Source organism: Octodon degus, unplaced genomic scaffold (genome assembly GCF_000260255.1).
Source record: "Octodon degus isolate 3935 unplaced genomic scaffold, OctDeg1.0 scaffold00045, whole genome shotgun sequence".
Taxonomy (NCBI): Eukaryota; Metazoa; Chordata; class Mammalia; order Rodentia; family Octodontidae; genus Octodon; species Octodon degus.
This window is the reverse complement of record NW_004524621.1, coordinates 3232397-3251699: the sequence shown is the minus strand read 5'-3', so window position 1 is coordinate 3251699 and position 19303 is coordinate 3232397. Positions and strand designations below refer to the sequence as shown.

The following is a 19303-nucleotide window of genomic DNA, read 5'->3' as shown; positions in this document are numbered from 1 at the left end:
AAAAAAAAACTGATTGTGTATAAATGGCAACTGCCTATATAGAAAAATTCCAAAAACCTTCCTCAAACTTACATAAGTAAGTGATTTTAGTAAGGTGGTAGGATATAAGGGCAGGATATAAATCCTACTTCTATACCAGTAATGTACAGTTAGAAACTTGAAAGAAACTGGGTGTGGTGGTGCACAGCTGTAATCCAGCTTTCAGGAGGCTGAGGCAGAGGATTGCCATGAATTTCAAGCCAGCCTGGACTCTATAGTGAGTTCAAGGCAATGTGAACTACATAGCAAGACCCTGTCTCAAAGAAAGAGAGGTAGAGGGGGAGAGGGAGGAGAAGGAAGAGGAGGAGGAGGAGAAAAGAAAGGAAGAAAGTTAAAAAGGCAATACTATTTTATAAGAGCTTTCTTATACCTAAGAAAATTAGGTATAAGCCCTTTGTGATGAAAACTATAAAATGCTGATGTAAGCAATCAAAAACCTGAATAAATGACAGGCAGGCCTTCTTTCCTGAACTAGAAGAGCCAGTGTGGTTAGGGTACCAGTATCCTCAAACAGGCTGTAGACTTAACTCAGTCCCAGGCCAAGTCTTAGCAGGATGGTTCTGTACAAATAGGCAAGCTAATTCTAAATTGTATGCAGAACACAAAACTAGAATATGTTTTTAAAACAAGATCTCACTATGTAGCTCACTCTAGCCCAGGCTGGCCTGGAGCTTGTGATGATCCTCCTGCCTCAGCCTCCTCAGTGCTGGGACTATGGCTGTGCACCACCATGGCTGGCTAGAACAATTTTGCAAAAGAAAAAGTTGGAGGAATAAATGTGCCTCATTTTACACTTACTGTGAAGTTACAGTGTTGGCAGCCTGGTCCCAGTTAAGAGCAGCCATATAGATTAGGGCATGAGACAAAGTGCAGAAGTAGACGTGGATGAAAATGAGTCATTTGGTTGCTGATGGAGGTGCAAAAATACTTCAGTTCATCTTCAGCAAATGTGTTAGAACAAGCGCTCATCTTATGTGTCCATAGCAAAAGCCAGCCTACCTCAGCTCAGCCTTACATCTTAGATACACATTTACATACATTTACACATTTAAATTTAATGGATTATAGCTGTGTTATAGATTTAAAAACTGTAATTCTCTCAAAATCTTTCTGGGTTAGGCAGAAAGTTCTTAGGATAGCAATAACGTGATTATAAAATCAACTGTGCCAGCCCACCCCTGGGACGCGCTGAAGTGACGATTGAGACTGGGCATGGTGGTGCATGCTTGTATTCCCAGCACTTGGGAGGCTGAAAACAGAATCACTACAAGTCTGATCTATGTAGTGAAACCCTGTAGACCCTGTAGGCCCTTCCCTAAATATGGGGGGGAAGGGGGGGAGAAATCAAAAATTGAAAGATGGGACCTGATCAAAATTTAAAGCTTTTGTTGTGTCAAAAATGTTGCTAAGAGAATGAAGACAACCTGCACACTGGAGGAAGTGCTGGAGGGTCACATGGCCCTCCGAGGAGTCATGTCTAGCTTAGAATAAGACTCTTTAAAACTCAGCCTTTGGGCTGGAGAGATAGCTCAGTGGAATAAGTGCTTGCCTGGCAAGCGCAGTCCTGAGTTCGATCACTGGTACCACAAAAAGCAAAACAACAAACACCTCAGCTGTGAGAAAAACCAGCTCTGCAGTGACAAACACACAAAGGAGTTGGACAGTAGTTCATCCACGCATGAGGACCCACAGGCGGCAAAATGCTGGGGAAAAGATGTGTTCAGCATCATTGGTCATCAGAGAAATGCAAAGGAAACTTGGTGTCAGGACAGTTCAAATGAAAGACTGGCAGCACTTAGGACACACAGTGCTATGCAGTTGGGATGTGCCTGCCTTGCCGCTCAGGGCAGAAAGCATTTGTCACTTTCTCACACTTTGTGTGACCTGTCAGGGCCACAGACTCCTGCTTGTTACCCCAAATAAATGAAAACTCAAGTACACAAAAGCTCATGTCTGTGAAAGTTTTATTTTGATCATGGTAAAATGCACATAAAGCTCAGCATCTAAGTCATCTTTGGGGTACAGGTCAGTTGCCCAGTTCATTGCCATTGTCCATCTCTAGGAGCTTTTCACCCCCAAACACCCACTATACACTGGCCTCCTCTCTCTTCCTCCCCTGTTTTCCTGTTTATGTCTAGGAATTCCACTATTCTAGATAATCTCATCTATGCAACACCCTCTAGTACAGTGTTTGTCTTTTTGTGATTGGCTTCTTTCCTCTTGTGTGATGTCTTAAGGGTGCATGTGTGTTGTAATGTGTCAGAATCACCTTTTAAGGCTGGGTCATATTCTGTGTTGGTGTGTGTGCTACACCTTTTGTCATATCCATCCATCAGTGGGCCTTGGGTTGCTTCCACCTTTTGACTTTTCTTAATGCAGCTGTGAGCATAGGTGGGCAAATACCTGTACAACTGTTCACTAATGTTTATAGATGTTTTATTTATAACTGTCAGAAACCAGAAGCAACCTCAGTGTTTCTCAGCTGATGAATGGATAGAAGTGATGGCACCATGCAATGGATGTGACTTGGCAGTGAAAGGAAAGAATATGGGTCCACAAAACAACCGGCGTGAATTCCACCTGCATGCAGTGACTGAGTGAAGCTGCTCTCGGAAGGCTGAAACAGTACTGTTTCACTTAACATGGGCTTCTCAAAAGCACCAAGCCCTTGTGGAGGAGACCAAGTCAGTGATAGCCCATGCTGGGAAGTAGCCTTAGGCATGGTACAGCAAAGGGAACAAGAGGAGGGTTTGGGGAGGTGGGTCTCAAGCTGTTCTGCCTCTGGATTGTGGTGGTGGTTGCATACACAGTGTGTTTGTCTGTATGCCAGGGACAGTCCATTCTACTGTTGGATAATTTATCAAATAAAAGTTTTGAAATTCATTGATCAGGATGTTTTAAGGCCTTGGTTTCCTATACCTCAGAACTAACCCAGTTAAAAATATTACATAAAACAATTCCAAGGGGCCAGGGAGATGGCTCAGTAGAATAAGCACTTCCCTGGCAAGCGCAAGGGCCTGAGTTCAATCCCCGGTTCCACCAAAAAATAACAAAACAAACAAACAAAACAATTCCACTCAAAATTTCCACAAAAACTATTTTTTTTTCCACAAAAACTATTAACACTAGGAATAAACCTAACACCAATTATGCTAGAGCTACCTATAGAAATGGTAACAAATGTAGAGGGCTGATTTTATGCACTAAGTACATCAAAGCACTTAGTTTAAAGGACTGTAATCCCAGCACTTGGGAGGCTGAGGTCAGCCTGGGCTATATAGTAAGCTCAAGAGGCAAGAGGATTGCTGCCAGTTTGAGGCCAGGATGGGCTATGTAGTGAGCTCAAGACCAGCCAGAACTACATAGTGAGAGCCTGTCTGAGGAAAACAGTAGAATGGAGGCACTTAGTGTCCTGAAAGTTTTACTTTGCCTGAACTAGTTTATAAATTTAAGGCAGTACCATCTTAAGTCCAACAGAATGTGGTGGTAGGTAGGTAGGTAGGTAGGTAGGTAGGTAGATAGATAGATAGATAGATAGATAGATAGATAGATAGATAGATAGATTCCTTCATTCTAAAATTCATCTGGTGGGCTGGCCTGATAACTCAGTGGACTAAAGTGCCTGCTTAGGCAGAGTGCAGCTTCCAGGTTCAATCGCCTGGGTGCCTTGCCGGCCCTGCCCTCAGGGTACACTGAGACAGCTACTGAGACCGGGTGTGGTGATGCAAGCCCATAATCCTAGCTCTTGGGAGGCTGGAAATAGGAGGATCACTACAAGTTGGATAAACGTAGTAAGACTCTGTAGGCAGTGTCCTAAATACAGAAAGAAAAAATAAAATTCATCTGTGGAAAATGTACAAAATAACTGATTTTTGTAAAGAAGACTATAAAATTCCACCAAAGTTTTGTTCTGCTTTTTTAACCCTTACTACCTTGAAAAGAGGGTCTAGGAGGGGTCCCCTCCAGCCTCAGCCTCATTGGCTGAATTCCTCCCACACTAGGGCATGTGGACAACCCCAGCTAGTCACTGATTAGCATGGTGTTACTGCTGAGATGCTGCAGACCTGAGAGTTCAGAGGGAGCCCTGGGCATATATGAAAATATAAATGGGACCTCTAAAATCAGGCAGAAGACAAGCTAATATCAGAGGATGACTATTTGGAAAAGAATTCCCAAGTTCTTTGTTCACAAAAATTTAGTTGAAGCCAGGCATAGTAGTGCACACCTATAATCCCAACACTTAGAAGGCTGAAGCAGGAGGATTGACCCAAGTTTGAAGCCAGCCTGGGCTATGTAGTAAGCTCAAGATCAGCTTGAATTTCATAGTGAGACTGTGTCTCTCAACACACCCCTACCAAAAAAATCCAATGGAAGATTGAAACATATCCCATACATGACATGTGAAGAAAGCAAGGAAATATGTGTAGCTATCAGTTAAAGATGCTTTTTTTTGGGGGGGGGGGTACCAGATATTGAACTCAGGACCTTTTGCTTGCCAGGCAGGCTCTTATGCCACCATGCTATATCCCTGGCCTTAAGGATGCCTTATTAAATGAGCATAAACTCCAAAAATAACTGATAAAAACTGGAAAACCCTTTATATGACCAAAGATCTTATAGACGAGTCCTATGACCACAGACTGGGAGCAAATGTGTGAAAAAGGCAACGTATTAGTGCCCTAAAATCTTGAAGCAATCAGCAAGAAAAGACAAATGCCTAGAGAACAAGAGGCAAAGCAGGCAAGTCCTGAAGAAAGCGAGGGCCTGATGTGAAAAAGCACTCAGCATAGAAATCTACATTTTTCTGTCAACAGTTGCCAAAATAAGATGAGGTCAGGCATAGGTGCACACCTATAACTCCTGCTACAGGAGGGGAGGCAGAGGAGTGGGCCACAGCCTAGGCAACCTAGCAAGACCCTGTCTCAGAGTCAGTTTCTTTTAACATTAAATCTGTGTCCTCTTATATAAGAAACCCAAAATAGGAATAAAAAACAGTACAGGTGAGATGGTCGGGAAGCAAGCTGTCTGAAGATGAAGAAGGATCCACAGGGAAAGGGGGAACAGTTGTCAATATACATGCCAACTCACCAAGACAGATGTGACTGTTATATTTCGCAAACACACAGTCTTGGTTATATTTCTCATTGCTAAGGCAAAATACCTGGCATACAAATTTGAAGGATGTTTGGGCTGGGGGATAGCTCAGTAGAATAAGCGCTTTCCTGGCAAGCGCAAGTCCTGAATTCAATCCCCGGTATCTCAAAAAAAAAAAAAAATAATAATAATAAAGGATGTTTGTAGAGAATTCAGTCCATGGTCATCTGGCTCCAAGGCAGAGGGCCTTTGCACAGGAAAAACAGCTCATAGTGTGGCAGGCAAAAAACAGGCGGCAGCAGTGGCCTACCTTCTTTCTGTCCCTTAATATTCATGTAGGCTACAAGCCTGTTGATTGGCACCATGTGCAACCATAATGAGGCTTCTATTGTCCACCTAGTTTCGCACTCTTAACCCATATTCACACAACTTAATCCAACTACTTTTAAAGTTCCCCACCTATGAGCACAGGAAACACTGGTGTGACATCTAAACACAAACCATAATAGTAATTTTGAAAGTCTCAGGGCTATAGCCCCTGTGGGTCCTTAGAACTCAGAGGGGTATGGTGCATAGCTTCGCTTAGCTTCACTTCTCCCCTCCCCTCCCCTCCCTTCTTTTCCATTGGTTTCTTGAGACAGAATCTCACTATGTAGCCCAAGCTGACCTTGAACTCATGCAGTGCTCCTTTCTCAGTCTCTGGAATGCTGGGATTACAGGCATGTCTGCCTCTATTTTCATTCATAACTCTTGCTTTCTTTAAATTGTAGATTAAAACAAAGCCTCAAACATAGTACACAATTTACTGGGTTTTTTTTCTTTTTTTTCCCCAGTGCTGGAGAGGAGCCCAGGATTTTACCCATAGTAGTCATGCACTATAACACAGAGCTATACCTTGGGCCCATGCAACTCACCATGCTGACCGGTTTTCAGTGTGTAGTTTCAGAATGTGAAGTATATTTGTGTTGCTGTGAAACAAGCCTCCAGAATCTTTCATTTTGCAGAGCTGAAACTATGCCAGTGATAGTGAACCTTTTAGACTGAGTACCCCAACTGTAACCCAAAACATACTTATTGCAAAGTGCCAATACTGCAACTAAACCTGAATGCTGTGGTGCTGGGGCAACTTGGCTTGTGTGCTGACAGCAGGCTGTGCGTGCGCGCTGCTGTATGCATGCCATAGGTTTGCCACCACTGCTCTATACATGTTAAACAAGTCATCTTTCCTTCTTCACCAGATGCCTCTGTGGACCACCATTCTACTTTTTATGAATTTATTTCATACAGCTCAAAGAAATGAAATCACTTAGGAGTTGGCTTCCTGTGACAAATAATTTCACTCAGCAGAATGTCCTCGGGGCTTATCCTGGCTACAGTGCAGGTTTCTAGTCTGCGATGCAGACTCCTGTCTCAGCATTATTGCCAGGAGCTGGTTGCGTCTGCACACAGAGGTGCTCCTATATTGTCTGTGACGTTACCAACTCCAGACCACCTCAACCACTGCTAGGTGTCTGGTGATGCAGGTATAAGCTGCTATGACAGTTAACACCAAGATTTCCATGCACCCACATGGGCAGTCGCTTTGGCAGCACTGGCTGCTAAATGCATAGGGTTTAGCACAAAAGGGAAACATGGGGTTCCCTGTTCCAAATGCAAGGGTTTTAAGCTAGCACTAGTAGGGTCTCCAGGCAGCCTTGAACCCAGTCTTGTTAATGTGACAGACTTAGAAGCAAAGCAAGACCCAGAGGTCTGAGTGCAGAGTCCTCTTGAGAAGCGCACAACCAAAACATGGACAGCCACTGACTTGGGGGCCAGGAAGGAAGGATGACTTGGGACTGTGGTGTCTCAGAGGCTTTCTGCTTGGCCCATCGGATCTGAGTTCTTTGCAAGAGACATGTATTCATTTTGTGTGTAACTAGAAGTCACCACCAGACATACCACTTCACTTCCATTAGGATGACCTTAATTAAAAAGAAAACCAGGAAACAGCAAGTGTTGCTGAGAATGTGGGAAAGTTGGAACCCTAATATGCTGCTGCTGAGGAGAAATGGTCTGCAGCCACTTTGTAAAACAGTCCGACAGCTTCTCCAAAAATTAAAAGTAGAGTTACATTTGACTCATCATCTCTCTAGTCCTGCACATGTTCCTAAGAGCAATGACACAACATGTTCCCACAACATATGAAAGGCTCAGAGCAGCAGCATCCGTAATAGCTGAAAGGTAGATGCAATCCAGATGTCCACCACTGGATGAATGGAGAAACTAACTGGCTTATCCTCACCTGGATCTTAAGTCTTCCCATAAAGGAATAAAGGACTGGTACCGGGTACAGCACTGTTGGGTCTTGGAAACTTGCTGACAGGAACCAAACATAGAGCTACGTATGGTTCCTTTTATACAAAATGTGTGGAATAGGTGTAGAGAGCGAAAGTGGCTTGTTGGCAGCTGGGGGCCAGGAGGAGTGGAAAGTAACTGCTAATGGTACAGTGCTGCTTTTGTAAATGATGACAGTGTTCTCAAGTTGGAACAAGTCTAGAATATGCTTTAAACTATTGAATTCACTAAAAAGAAAGGGTTGTGCTTAAATTGTTTGATCAATTTTTTCATGCCAATATCTTGTAATCTGTATTGAACATACACTATGTAATGTATTAATTCTTTAATTTATTGCTTTGAAATTTGTATCATTTTTATTGTTTTTCACTTTAAAATAAAAAATTGGAATTTTACACTTTAAATGGTGAATTGTGTGCCATAAGAATTAGCTCAACCAAGGTGCTCTAAAATCATGCGCACATGCGCGAAGCACCCGCAAGGAGGCAGAGAACACACCTTTGTTATTCTTTCCTCCCCAGGCACCCCCTGTTTCCATTATTGGCCTTGCTGTTTGAAAAGTGTGAGCAGTCCACACAAGGCTCTGAAGGTACCACTTCTGCCAGTTTTGACGTGGACATTGAGAACTTTGTCAGGAAGCAGGAGAAGGAAGGGAAGCCCTTCTTTTGTGAGGATCCCGAAACGGACAACTTAGTAAGTAAAGTCAAAGTTTCACTTTTATGTTTTATTTTCATAATTTAAAGAATTATGTTGTTCATGAAATTTTGTTCATGAAATTTTAAACTTGTATTTAGAACTTCAGACTCCTTGTGGTTCCACTAACAGGGTGTGACTGCTGACCCATCGGCTTTCTTGATTAGAACACTTAGAAAACTAGCAGGGGGTTCCTGGCTTCTAATTTGGGTGGCCAGAGAGGTGTGGCTGTGGGTGTCCTTGGTTCCTGACCCACCCTCTCAGGCTGCTCCCCTGCTCTGCTGCCCGGAAACTGGAGACTCAACAGCTTCTACCCTGATATTTCTGCCTTGGAGACCTCAGGCAATGGACTGAATCCCCGTAAAATGTGAGCCAGATTAAACTTCTTTAAGTTGGAAGGATGGAGTACTGGATCCCAGTAATAGAAAAGCTGACAAATTCAAGGGGAGAATTGTATAATTATAAAATAACTTACTTCATAAGCCACTTGTGATGGTACATATCTATAACCCCAGCAGTCTTAGAAGTAGAGGCAGGAAGGTCACAAATTTGAGCCCAGCCTGGTAATTTGGCAACTTAACAAATCCCCAATTCAATTCAATTAAAAAAAAAAATTGAAGATAAAGCTCAGTGTCAAGGCTCTGCATTGAATCCCCAGTACTGGAGGGGGAAAAAAAACAAACAAAAACACAAACCAACCCATGACCAACTTTATAGTGTATTTTAATGTGGTATCCCCCAAGCCTTCCAGTTTCTAGTTATTTTCTTCTTTGACAAACAACTTGGGCTCCATCCTAAGTTCCTAGGGGTTCGGGTCCCTCTGAAGTGTTAGAGGCTCCCTGGGGCTGTGCTCAGGCAGTGTCAGTGCTCAGTTTTTTTTCTTATCAAATCCCTACCCTTGGACACAGGACTTGAATAATATCTTTCAAGATAGCTCTGTCTCAAGGCTAACCCTCCCTTGGGGCGCCCTCCTGCTTCCAGTGCACTCTGCAAAGGAAACAGAGAGTTGCTTGGGATTCACTGACAGGTTCCCTAACATGGGCCCTCCCCTCTGGGAGTGGTGCAGCATCAGCATCCTTTGCCAGGCAGCCACATCCTGTGCCTCCTCCAGAGGGTGCCAGGTGTCTGCACCCTCACATGTTTGGCTGACACAGATCTGGCCCAGGTGCCACCGCTAGATGTCCTAGGGCCCACGTCAAAACTTTGCCCCTAAACAGCAGAATCTTTGCAGACTTTTTTCTTCCTAGTGAACTGAAGTTTTTTTATTTTTCTTTGAGAGTTTATTTTTTTCATAATTCTATTGAGAGATAAATAACAATGAGGCAGTTTCACATCAACTTGGTCTAACAGTTTCAATAATTAACACATTGCATACTCTCTTCCTAGTGGTTATTTGCTGTACAAAATGCAGACATATCCTATTGACAAACACTATTAGAACAAGTCCCTCTATGCATTAAGAGAATGTAACTATATATCTATCCTAACCATTCTGGATACACAGATACAAAATGGACATTCATCTGTATCCCCTTTTTTTGTTTAGTTCCGTCATTTGAATATTATAGGTGTGTGAACTCAGCAAAATATTCTAAAAGAGTCCAGTAGCCCATAATAGTATTGGGTCTTCCGCTTGACTGACAATGTCCGAAATTGTTGACCTGAGTCCCCTACAGCTCAACATAACAGCATGGCTTTACTTTTTATCTGAATTTTTTTTTTTTTTTTTTTAAAGTTCCTTGTATATTATGTTCAGTCTTTTCCACCTAAGAGATAGACTTTGAGTCTCTCCTGTCTCTGGAGTGTCTTTGAGTGAAGGTAGAAGCCCTCTTTCCCGAGATTGTCTTGCATCCACCCCTCTGGTGGCTGTGTCAAGTCTCACTCAGTGAGGGGAACTTGTGTTATTCACACCCTGCCAGGTTGTGGGCACCAATGTTCTGCCTGGCCGAGGGCCTGGCCAAGCTCAGCACTCCACAATTCCTGCTGCCAGCTGATGGGTTCTTCCATTCCCTGAGCATGTGTGAGTCGCCTCACTTGTCAGCTCACAGGTGAGGGCTGAGCTTTGGAGTTGGTAGTTCGCAGGCAGGCAATGCTAACGGCAATGGTGTTGGAACTGGGATTAGTGATCTTCTCTTGTACAAATTATCTCAAAATTTAGTGACTTAATAGAAAAGTATCTTGTACAGCAATTAACCACTAGGAAGAATGTATGCAATGCGTTAATTATTGAAACTGTCCTACCAATTTGATTTGAAACTGTCTCATTGCTATTTGTTTATCAATAAAATTATGGGGGAAAAATAGGTATACAATGTTTAGAAAATCGTAAGAGAAAATCTTTGGGATCTAGGGCTATCCAGGGGGTTCTTAGACTTGACATGATTCAAAAAAGGCAGTTAATAAATTGAATTCCACTAAAAACCATAGCCACTTAGTTGTGAATTTGTCCCTGCTTAGGTATGTAGCGATGAATGGAGTGGAGCAATGGTAGGAGGCCTGCTGTGCCAGAGCAAGCTGGTGGCTGGCAAATCAGCAGAGAGTCAGGCTGTGGCTTGGTTGTGTCTGAGCTGGGCACAGAGCTACACTGCCTGATGATGGCACCAGGCTCCTGAGTTGTCTGCATACTGGTGCTGCTCTAAGCCCAGGACACTGGTCCCAGGACAGTCACCTATAGTTTCTAGTGTGCTTTCCTTTCTGTTGCTAGCACTGGAGATGGGCCCATGTAATAAGTAGGAACGAGCATGTGTGAAAATGACTTCGACCTTCTCCTTCCCTAAAGGTCTTCATTTTCTGTGCTTCTAGATGGTAAAAGCGATCCAGGTGTTGCGCATTCATCTTCTTGAGCTGGAGAAAGTGAATGAGCTCTGCAAAGATTTCTGCAGTCGGTACATTGCTTGTCTGAAGACAAAAATGAACAGTGAGACCCTGCTGAGCGGGGAGCCTGGAAGCCCCTACTCCCCTGTGCAGTCCCAGGTACTTGCCTCGGGCCATCCTGCATGGTAGTTGTGACATTACCTGCCAGCACTTTCTAAATTGCAGGACTGTCATGATGGCTGTCCTGCCTGAAGGACCTTCCAGGTCTCTGCCCCAGCCTGGCATGGGAATGGGTCAGCCAGAGACAGGTGTGTGGGCCTTATGCATGATATGGGTGAGTCCTCCATCTGTCGGGGCCTCTGACCCTGTTCCATGTCGCCAGAGGTTAGGGTGTCATTCATCTTTTCTTCTTGAAAAAACAGTGTTGGTACACATACGATACACAAAATCAGACATGTAGTTTTCAAAAGTTATATAAAATACAAAGTTTACTATCTTAACTATTTTTATGATAACCATTTTTAAAGAGATTATCAAGTTGTAGTAAGTTCATTCACATTGCTGTGCAGCTATCACCACCGTCTGTCTCCACAGCACTTTCATCTTCCCAAACTGAAACTCTGTCTCTGTTAACCCTAATTCCTTAGCCCCACCTTCTCCAACTCCAGCACGTACCATTCTACTCTCTGTCCTTCTGGGAGACAATAATGCAGCATTTGCCTTCTGTGCTGGGCTTATTTCCCTTAGTGTAAGGTCCCTGTACCTCACCCATGATGAAGGACCAAGGGTTAGAGTGTAAAGAACAGACTTCTCACCTTGTTCTCAGTCCTAGGGAACCCTTCTGACTCTTAACAGCCGGGTGGTTGAGGTTTTTTCTAGATGCTTGTATCTGATTAAGGATACTCTCTTCTGTTGCTATTTTTCTGAGAGTTTTTATTATGTTGAATGGGATGATGGGATTATCCTTCTTTGACCAGTTAATATGGGAGATTATATGGGTTGATTTGAAAAATCAAATATTGAACTAGCCTTGTACTCCTAGATTAAATCCACTTAATCATGGCACATAATTGTGAAGTGTATTTGCTGATATTTTGTCAAGTGCTTTATGTCTGTATCCATAAGGGATATTGGTGTGTATGAGGTATGTGTGGTACTGGGGATTGAACCTAGAGTCTTTGTACTGAGCTATATTCCTAGCCCTTATTTTGAGATCTGGTCTTGTTAAGTTGCTAAATTGCCTAGGCTGGTCTTCACTTCATGCTATTCTGTCTGTCTCTCAGAGTTCTGATATTATAGATATGAGCCACCTTGCCTAGCTTAGTTTTGGTTTTTGTACTGTATGGTTTTGGTAGTAGATTGAGGAATGTTCCTTTGTCTTCTGTTTTGGGGCTGGGGAGATTGTTCAGTGGGCTAAACATCTGCCTGGCAAGTACAAGGATCCAAGTTTAGTCCCTGGTACTGCAGGCCCAAAACCATATGTGCCGGCACGTACCTGTAATCTCAGCACTGGGGAGGCTGGAGGAGGATCACTACAAATCTGGTCTGTGTAATATAAAATGTTTGATCAACTTGGCATGGTGCCACACATCTGCACTCGGGAAGCTAAGGCAAAGAGAATCACCATGAATTGGAGGCAACCCTCAGCTACAGTTCAAAAAAATCCAGCCTGAATGACATAGTAAGACTGTCTCAAAAAAAAAAAAAAAAAGAAAAAAAAAAAGTAAGGTACATAGCTCAGTGGCACAGTGCCCACTTGGCAAGTGCAAAATCCTGAGTTTGACTCCCAGTAACTGTATATATTTGTCTTTATGAGATAGGGTCCTACTATGCAGTTCAGGCTGACCTGAGCTCACTTCATAGCCCAGGTTGGTCTTGAACTTCTAGCGACCCTTTTGTTGAGTCTTGAATGCTGAGATTATATGCATACTATACGCGTACACCACCATGCATGGCTAAAAAAAGATATTTGATTAATAGAATGCCCCAGAGAAACCACATGAAGTTCCTTTTTGGGAGTTTTAAAAATTACAAGTTCAGTTTCCTTAACAGTGCAGAGCTGTATGGATGGGTGAAACATGGTGGCTAAGCTTGGGCCACTGATCCCTGTAGCTGTCACATCTCCAGATACAGAGCTGTGCTCACCCCTTCCAGACCTTTGATGTCTGTAGGACCCACACTGGTCTCCTGTTTCTTCCTGAGATGGGATCTGTCTGCTCTTTTTTGTCAGGCTTACCAGAGGTTTGTTTGCATTGATCTTTTCAGTAAGCCAGCCTTTTGTGTCATTGATTGATGGATTGTTTTTCTTCTCAGTTTCATTGGTTTCTGCTCTGAAATTTGTTATTTTTTCCCATCTGCTTGCTTTGAGTGCTCCTTTCGTGAGCTCTTACGGTGGGGTCTGTAGTATTAATTTGCATGGTGTAGCTTCTTTTGTGACCAAACTCATGAAGCAGACTTGAAGCATGTCTTCCTAAGCCTACTTGTTCAAGTGATGCTGCCCTCGGGCCAGTTGCCCAAGGATGGCATCCACTGGCATGCTCTGTACCTGCTCAGACATCCAAGCACAAACTTTGTGCCAGGCTTCGTGTCAGGTGCCTTTCACCCTGCCAACCCAGCCTGGCCATCACAGCAAATGGATAATGTCCGTGTTGGGTCAACTTCAGATGGATAATTTCTCATGTGCTGTTTACAAGTGTTTCCAGTGGATCTTGCTGCAGGACAGGCTTAATCCCAAATACCACTGAAAATAAGAGCACTGAAATGTGGGGGGTCACCTGTGTTCCTAGAGATGCTGAGCGGGGGCTGGAGGTGACTCTCGACAGTCACCGGGAATACCTTTAGCCGTATTCTTTTCAGTTGCCTCTAAGCCTGGGTACACTCTTCTGAGGGCGCTGGGCTGCTGCAGGAGGGTGTGCTTGGTGGAGAACTCAGTTATCTGAAGAAGGAAGGCTGTGATCAGCTGCCAGTCTTCCCAGTCTCCCCTGGGCTCCTAAGAGTGGGACAGTGAGGATGGAAGGTAGTGTGCGGGAGCCATGGTGCAGACAGCACCTCAGTATTGTTGGTTCATATGCAGTCTCTTGCATTCTCCATGTGTGTGCTTGCTTCCCCAAAACTGTACCTTTTGGGCTTGCTCTGAGCTCCAGGCCGCCTTGTGCTTTGCTAGTGATGTTATGATGCCACCACTTGTACGTTTAAGACGGAGTCCTCCCATTGTCTGCTAATACCCACGATGTGTGTGTTCTGACATTCAGCAGATTCAGAGTGCCATCACAGGCACCCTCAGCTCACAAGGAATTGTGGTGCCAGCATCTGCCCTGCAACAGGGAAACGTCACCATGGCAACAGTGGCAGGTATGGACAAAGGAAAACCAACACTTTCTCCATAGTATGGGCAGGACGTAGGTCCATTTGTATTTCATAAGTATGTAGACATAATTTTTTTAATATTTAGGTTTTTTAGATTTCATAGTATTTATATAGCCAGTTTCTGATTAACAGTATTAGAATCAGAGGTCTTTTGTATGTCTGTTTCTTGTTCATTCTCTCTAAATATATTATGCAAATTGTGCTTTTCTATCAAAAGTAAACTGGAATGAAAACAAGTTTTCTGTAGGAATTAAAAACATGTAGCAGAGTCAGACAGGATGGTACATGCCTATAATTCCAGCACTTGGGAGGCTGAGCCAGGAGGCCTGCCATGAGCTGGAGACCAGTCAGAGCTACATAATTTGTTCAAGACCAGCCTGAAGTATATGGTTAGCCCCTATCTAAAAAAAATAGTCGAAAAAATCAGTTACGGTTTTTCAAGTAGCATAGTTTTTAATTGTGCTTTTAGCTGTACCTGGAAATTCTTGTTGTATCATGAATTAATGACACAGCCCTAATCTTACTATTACCTGTACAGCAAAAACTTTGACAAGAATGGGACAGAGACCACTGTTCCCCAGTATGTATAAGATATTGCAAATATAAAATGTGACAGAAATGGAACAGGGAAGAACATGAAGGTGCACATCTGTAATCTCAGCACTTGGGAGGCTGAGGCAAGAGAATGGCTGCAAGTTCGAAGCCAGCCTAGGCTACATAGTGAGTTCAGTGCCAACCTGAACTGCATAGGAAACTCTGTTTCCAAAACTAAAAATGAAAAAAATAAATAGAACAAGGCATGTAGGGAGAGGCAGAAATTGATACTAAAAATGTCATGGTATAGCTAAAGGAGGCCTCATGGAAAAAGAAAGTACTGTTGATCCAAAAGTATAACCAGAACAAAAATATTTATTATTTGGTACCTTTAACCAAATCCTTAACACATGCTGATTGTGAGGGGTTTTTTTGTGTGTTTTATTTTGATGTTTTTTTTGAGATACTATGTGGTTCAGGCTGGCCTTGAATGCACTATGTAGCTCATGCTGGCCTCAAAAGTCATGATGATTTTCCTTCCTCAGCTTCCCGAGTGCTGGGATTACAGGCATGTTCCACCACACCCAGCAGTGTGTGCTGATTGTAGGAAAGAGTAAAAATAGAAGCAAACAAACAGAATGGAATGGCCAAGTCCCCTGGAAGCCACGTGGGTTATGCGGAACCTAGCCCAGCAGTCTGGTGAATATGTGATAATTTATAGTGACAGGTGAACTTGAAAAGATATAAAAGCTTATTGAATTAGAGATTTATTTCTTCCACAAGTGTGACAAGAAAAGTGATTTTAAATCATTAAGACTTAAAAGTGATTTAACTTTAAATCATGTTCTCCCTTTGAGGTGGCACCGTGTACCAGCCTGTCACAGTCGTCACTCCACAAGGCCAAGTGGTCACCCAGGCGTTATCTCCCGGGACAATCAGGATCCAGAACTCTCAGGTGCATGCACACTCCCAGGAAGGGTGTGGTGTGTTCCCTATTGGAGCCAGCTTTAGTTCATGCAGTTGTCAGTGTGTTTCTTCTTATGAGTCTGTCTGCCTCACTGTACAAAATGTATAAAATCTAGGAAAGTCTGGAGAGGTAGGAAAGTCGCTTGTGTGGTAGGGAAAGCCTGCTGGTCACCTGAGATGTTGGGACTATAGGCCCAGGCCCACCTCCCTGTGAAGCTCTCCCAGCCTTGCTATGTGCCTGGAAGGTGTCAGGACACTGCCTATGGAGCAGACCCTGAGGCTGAGGGGAATTCCTGGTTACACCCACCCAGGAGGCAGCTGTACAGGCAGTAGGATGGAGCAGAGGGACCTGCCATGCATGTGACCTGTGCTGTCCTGCCACACTCAACCTGTGCCTTGGTGATAAAGTGAGGAGGCAGGACTAGATTGGCCTCAAGGACTGTTGGAATTCAGGAGTACGCACATTTCTACTGTGAGCTAGATTTATATCAGAAAGACCAGGTTATATTGTCATTTCAAGGTTATGGAGTCATTTTTTTCGTTGTTGTTGGGGGTGGGGGGCTTGCATAGGAGAAGAGGTAGAGGATCCTACCCACATGGCCCCTCTATTCTCTGGCCAGCCTCCTCTGCCTGTGGGTTTCCATTTAGACTGTAACAAGAAAACCAGGTCTGGTGGAAGAAGAGATTCCTGGGGTCAAATTATGCTCTTTTGGAGGAAAATACTGTGAGGTCAAATACTTTACTGATATAATAGGAGTTTACATCTTGTTCAAGAGGGACAGTTTTCAACTGGGCGTATAGCTTAGAGATAGAGTGCTTGACTAGCAGGTGCAAGGCCCGGGAAGTATTCCACTGACCTCAGTGTTTTTAGAAACAAAGGCTGAATCCAAGTGTGGTGGCACTCCCAGCTGCATGGGAGCAGGCAGGAGAGTTGTAGTTTCAGGGCTAGCCTGGGCAGCTTAGCAAGACCGTGTCTCAAAATAAAAATTATTAAAAAAAGAAAGGAAGCTGTAGCTCATTGTTATAGTGTTTGAGTAGCATGTGTAAGGCCCTGGGCTCACCCCCTGGCACTGTTAAAAATATATGAGTCCATTAAAAAAATGTTTACTGCTAGGTGTGGTGGTGCACACTTGTAATCCCAGCGCTTGGGAGGCTGAGGCAGGAGGATCACATGAGTTTAAAGCCAATCTGAACTACATAGCAAGACCTATCTCAACAAACAAACAAACAGACAAAAAGTATAGCCACTTCAACAGTTCTCAATACTAATAAATATCTGGAACCTGATGGCCACCATTTGGAGCTGCTTTTGTAAGCATAGAGGCCAAAGGTAGCTTGTATTGATCTCTTGATGTTTCTATAAATTTTCAAATTAAATTAAATTTTTTGTGGTACTGGGAATTGAACTCTAGACCTTGTACTTGCCAGTCAGGTACTTGTGCCCCTGAGATATATCCATGGCACAATAAATTCAGTATTAAAATATTTATGCAAGTTTTTCTTTTCCTGATGTGTATGTTTTGGGGCAGACTTTGTATATATAATTTACATATATGTGCACACATATATGTTTGGGCTGCTATGGGCTATTTTGGGGGCCAAAGTTTGGGTTCTTGTATTCAGATATTTGAGGTGACTTCCCAACAAGGAGTAATGTGTTTTGTGTCAGAACCTTTCAGTAGTTTTGTCAGGGCAGTCAGTGACAACAGCCAGGATTTTCCCAAGAGGCCAGCCCCGGTGGCAGAAGCAGCAGCTGTGTGGGTGGCAGTGTAAATAACCCTGAGGCCCTTCCCATACCACTGTCCACTGTCTGCCACACAGGGCTGCCTGCCTGGCTCACACCTGTCACAGTGCCAGCGCTGATGCTCTCTGCCTGTGTGAGGCGTTGGTATTATGTGTCACCAGGACACACTGGCCTCTTCACACACAGCAGAAGCAGGCCAGAGTTAGGCTCTGTCTTCCTGGGCCTTCTTCACTGCTATACTTAATTTTTCTATCAGTACAAACCCACTACAAATGTATTTTCAGTGTGGTACAGCAGCACACACCTGTCACACTTGGGGTGCAAGGCAGGAAGACTACAAGTTCAAGGCCAGCCTGCACATTGTAATAAGACCCTGTGTCCCTCAGCCACTGCTGAGCAACTGCAGACTGATGTTCCCACAGCTCCCACCTGAGTTCACTTATTTCCCCAGAGGCCTACCGAGCACAGGGAAGCACTTGCTTGGGTTTAATGAGCTTCCGTCAGTGTGAACCACTAGTGGTACCTGCATGCTTATTTCATCGGGCAGCTTGTACCACCACGCAGGACTGTGCCGTCCTTCCCAATGACTATGGTATCCATGGGCTGCTGGTGTTCCAAGCCACCTGGCAGTGAGACATGAATTATGATCCTGTCATGAATGTGTTGAGCCATTTGTTGTCATGGTATCACAAAACAGGTGAAAAGTGCCCAGTGCAACTTTCAAGGAAGGACTTGGCTTCCTACCCTCTCCCAAGTGCTACTCTCCAGGGACCTTGGGTGTGAGGGACCTGTCTGTGCTGTGGGCTTTTGTTTGGTTGGTTGATTCTGAGATGGGGCCTTGCTGTATAGTTCAAGCTGGCCTTGAACTCTGTGTAGCCCAGGCTAGCCTCAAACTCATGGCAATCCTCCTTCAGCCTTCCAAGTTCTAGGATTATAGTTGTCTACTGCCACATATCCTGTGGGGTTTATGAAGGCTTTGTTTCAAGCACAGTGGATTGACTCTCTGGCCCCTAGTGATCAGTGTGATTTCCCCTTCTTTCCCTGGAGGTTGGGGCTGAAAGTCTCAGCCCTATAATTCCACCTAGTCTTTCCTGCCACCAGCCCTGTCACACACCCAGAAGAACATTATTCAGTGTTTTGAGGCCTCCTTCTAGGTAGTGGGGGCAGAGACCAATGTATACCTCACAGTATCTCGCATACCTTCAAAAGCTCGATCTGTAGAGAGCCCAGTGCATCCAGAGCATACACCTTTACTGCGTAACAGCCAGTCATCAGTGAGATCCTCATCTTGTCCATCTGCAGCTGTTGGCCATAGGGATGTTGTGAGTTCCCCCATCTCTAACTGTGTTTTCCCTTGTGAAAAAGCTCCAGCTGCAATTGAACCAGGACCTCAGCCTCTTGCACCAGGACGATGGCTCATCCAAGAACAAGAGGGGTGTCCTGCCCAAGCATGCCACCAATGTCATGCGCTCTTGGCTCTTCCAGCACATAGGGGTAAGGACCATCGGTACCCAAGCGTTTCTGAGGTATCTTTTTCTGGCTTATGTGATGTGGGAATTTAGTTATGTATCTAAGAGACCTGATTCTAAGTGTCACTTTTGTTGAGTATTCACAATGAGTTGAGCATGGGGTAGAGGTAGGGTATCTCAGTTCCTTTTTTTTTTTTTTTTTTTGGTACCTGAGATTGAACTCAAGATCTTACACTTACCAGGCAGACAC

At 44.0% G+C, this 19303-nt stretch overlaps 1 protein-coding gene across 4 annotated transcripts in view; it reads left to right on the top strand.

Moving 5' to 3' along the window:
* Pknox1 (PBX/knotted 1 homeobox 1) overlaps positions 1–19303 on the top strand; it is a 72590-nt gene that overhangs the window by 31482 nt on the left and 21805 nt on the right. For 3 of the 4 annotated variants that reach the window (XM_023716017.1, XM_004631782.3, XM_023716015.1), the window contains 5 exons: positions 7989–8160; positions 10963–11133; positions 14226–14325; positions 15732–15829; positions 18950–19078. In XM_023716017.1, the coding sequence (XP_023571785.1) occupies positions 7989–8160; positions 10963–11133; positions 14226–14325; positions 15732–15829; positions 18950–19078 (670 nt within the window). The remainder of the gene's footprint in view (positions 1–7988; positions 8161–10962; positions 11134–14225; positions 14326–15731; positions 15830–18949; positions 19079–19303) is intronic. The other variant, XM_023716016.1, reaches the window with a different exon arrangement.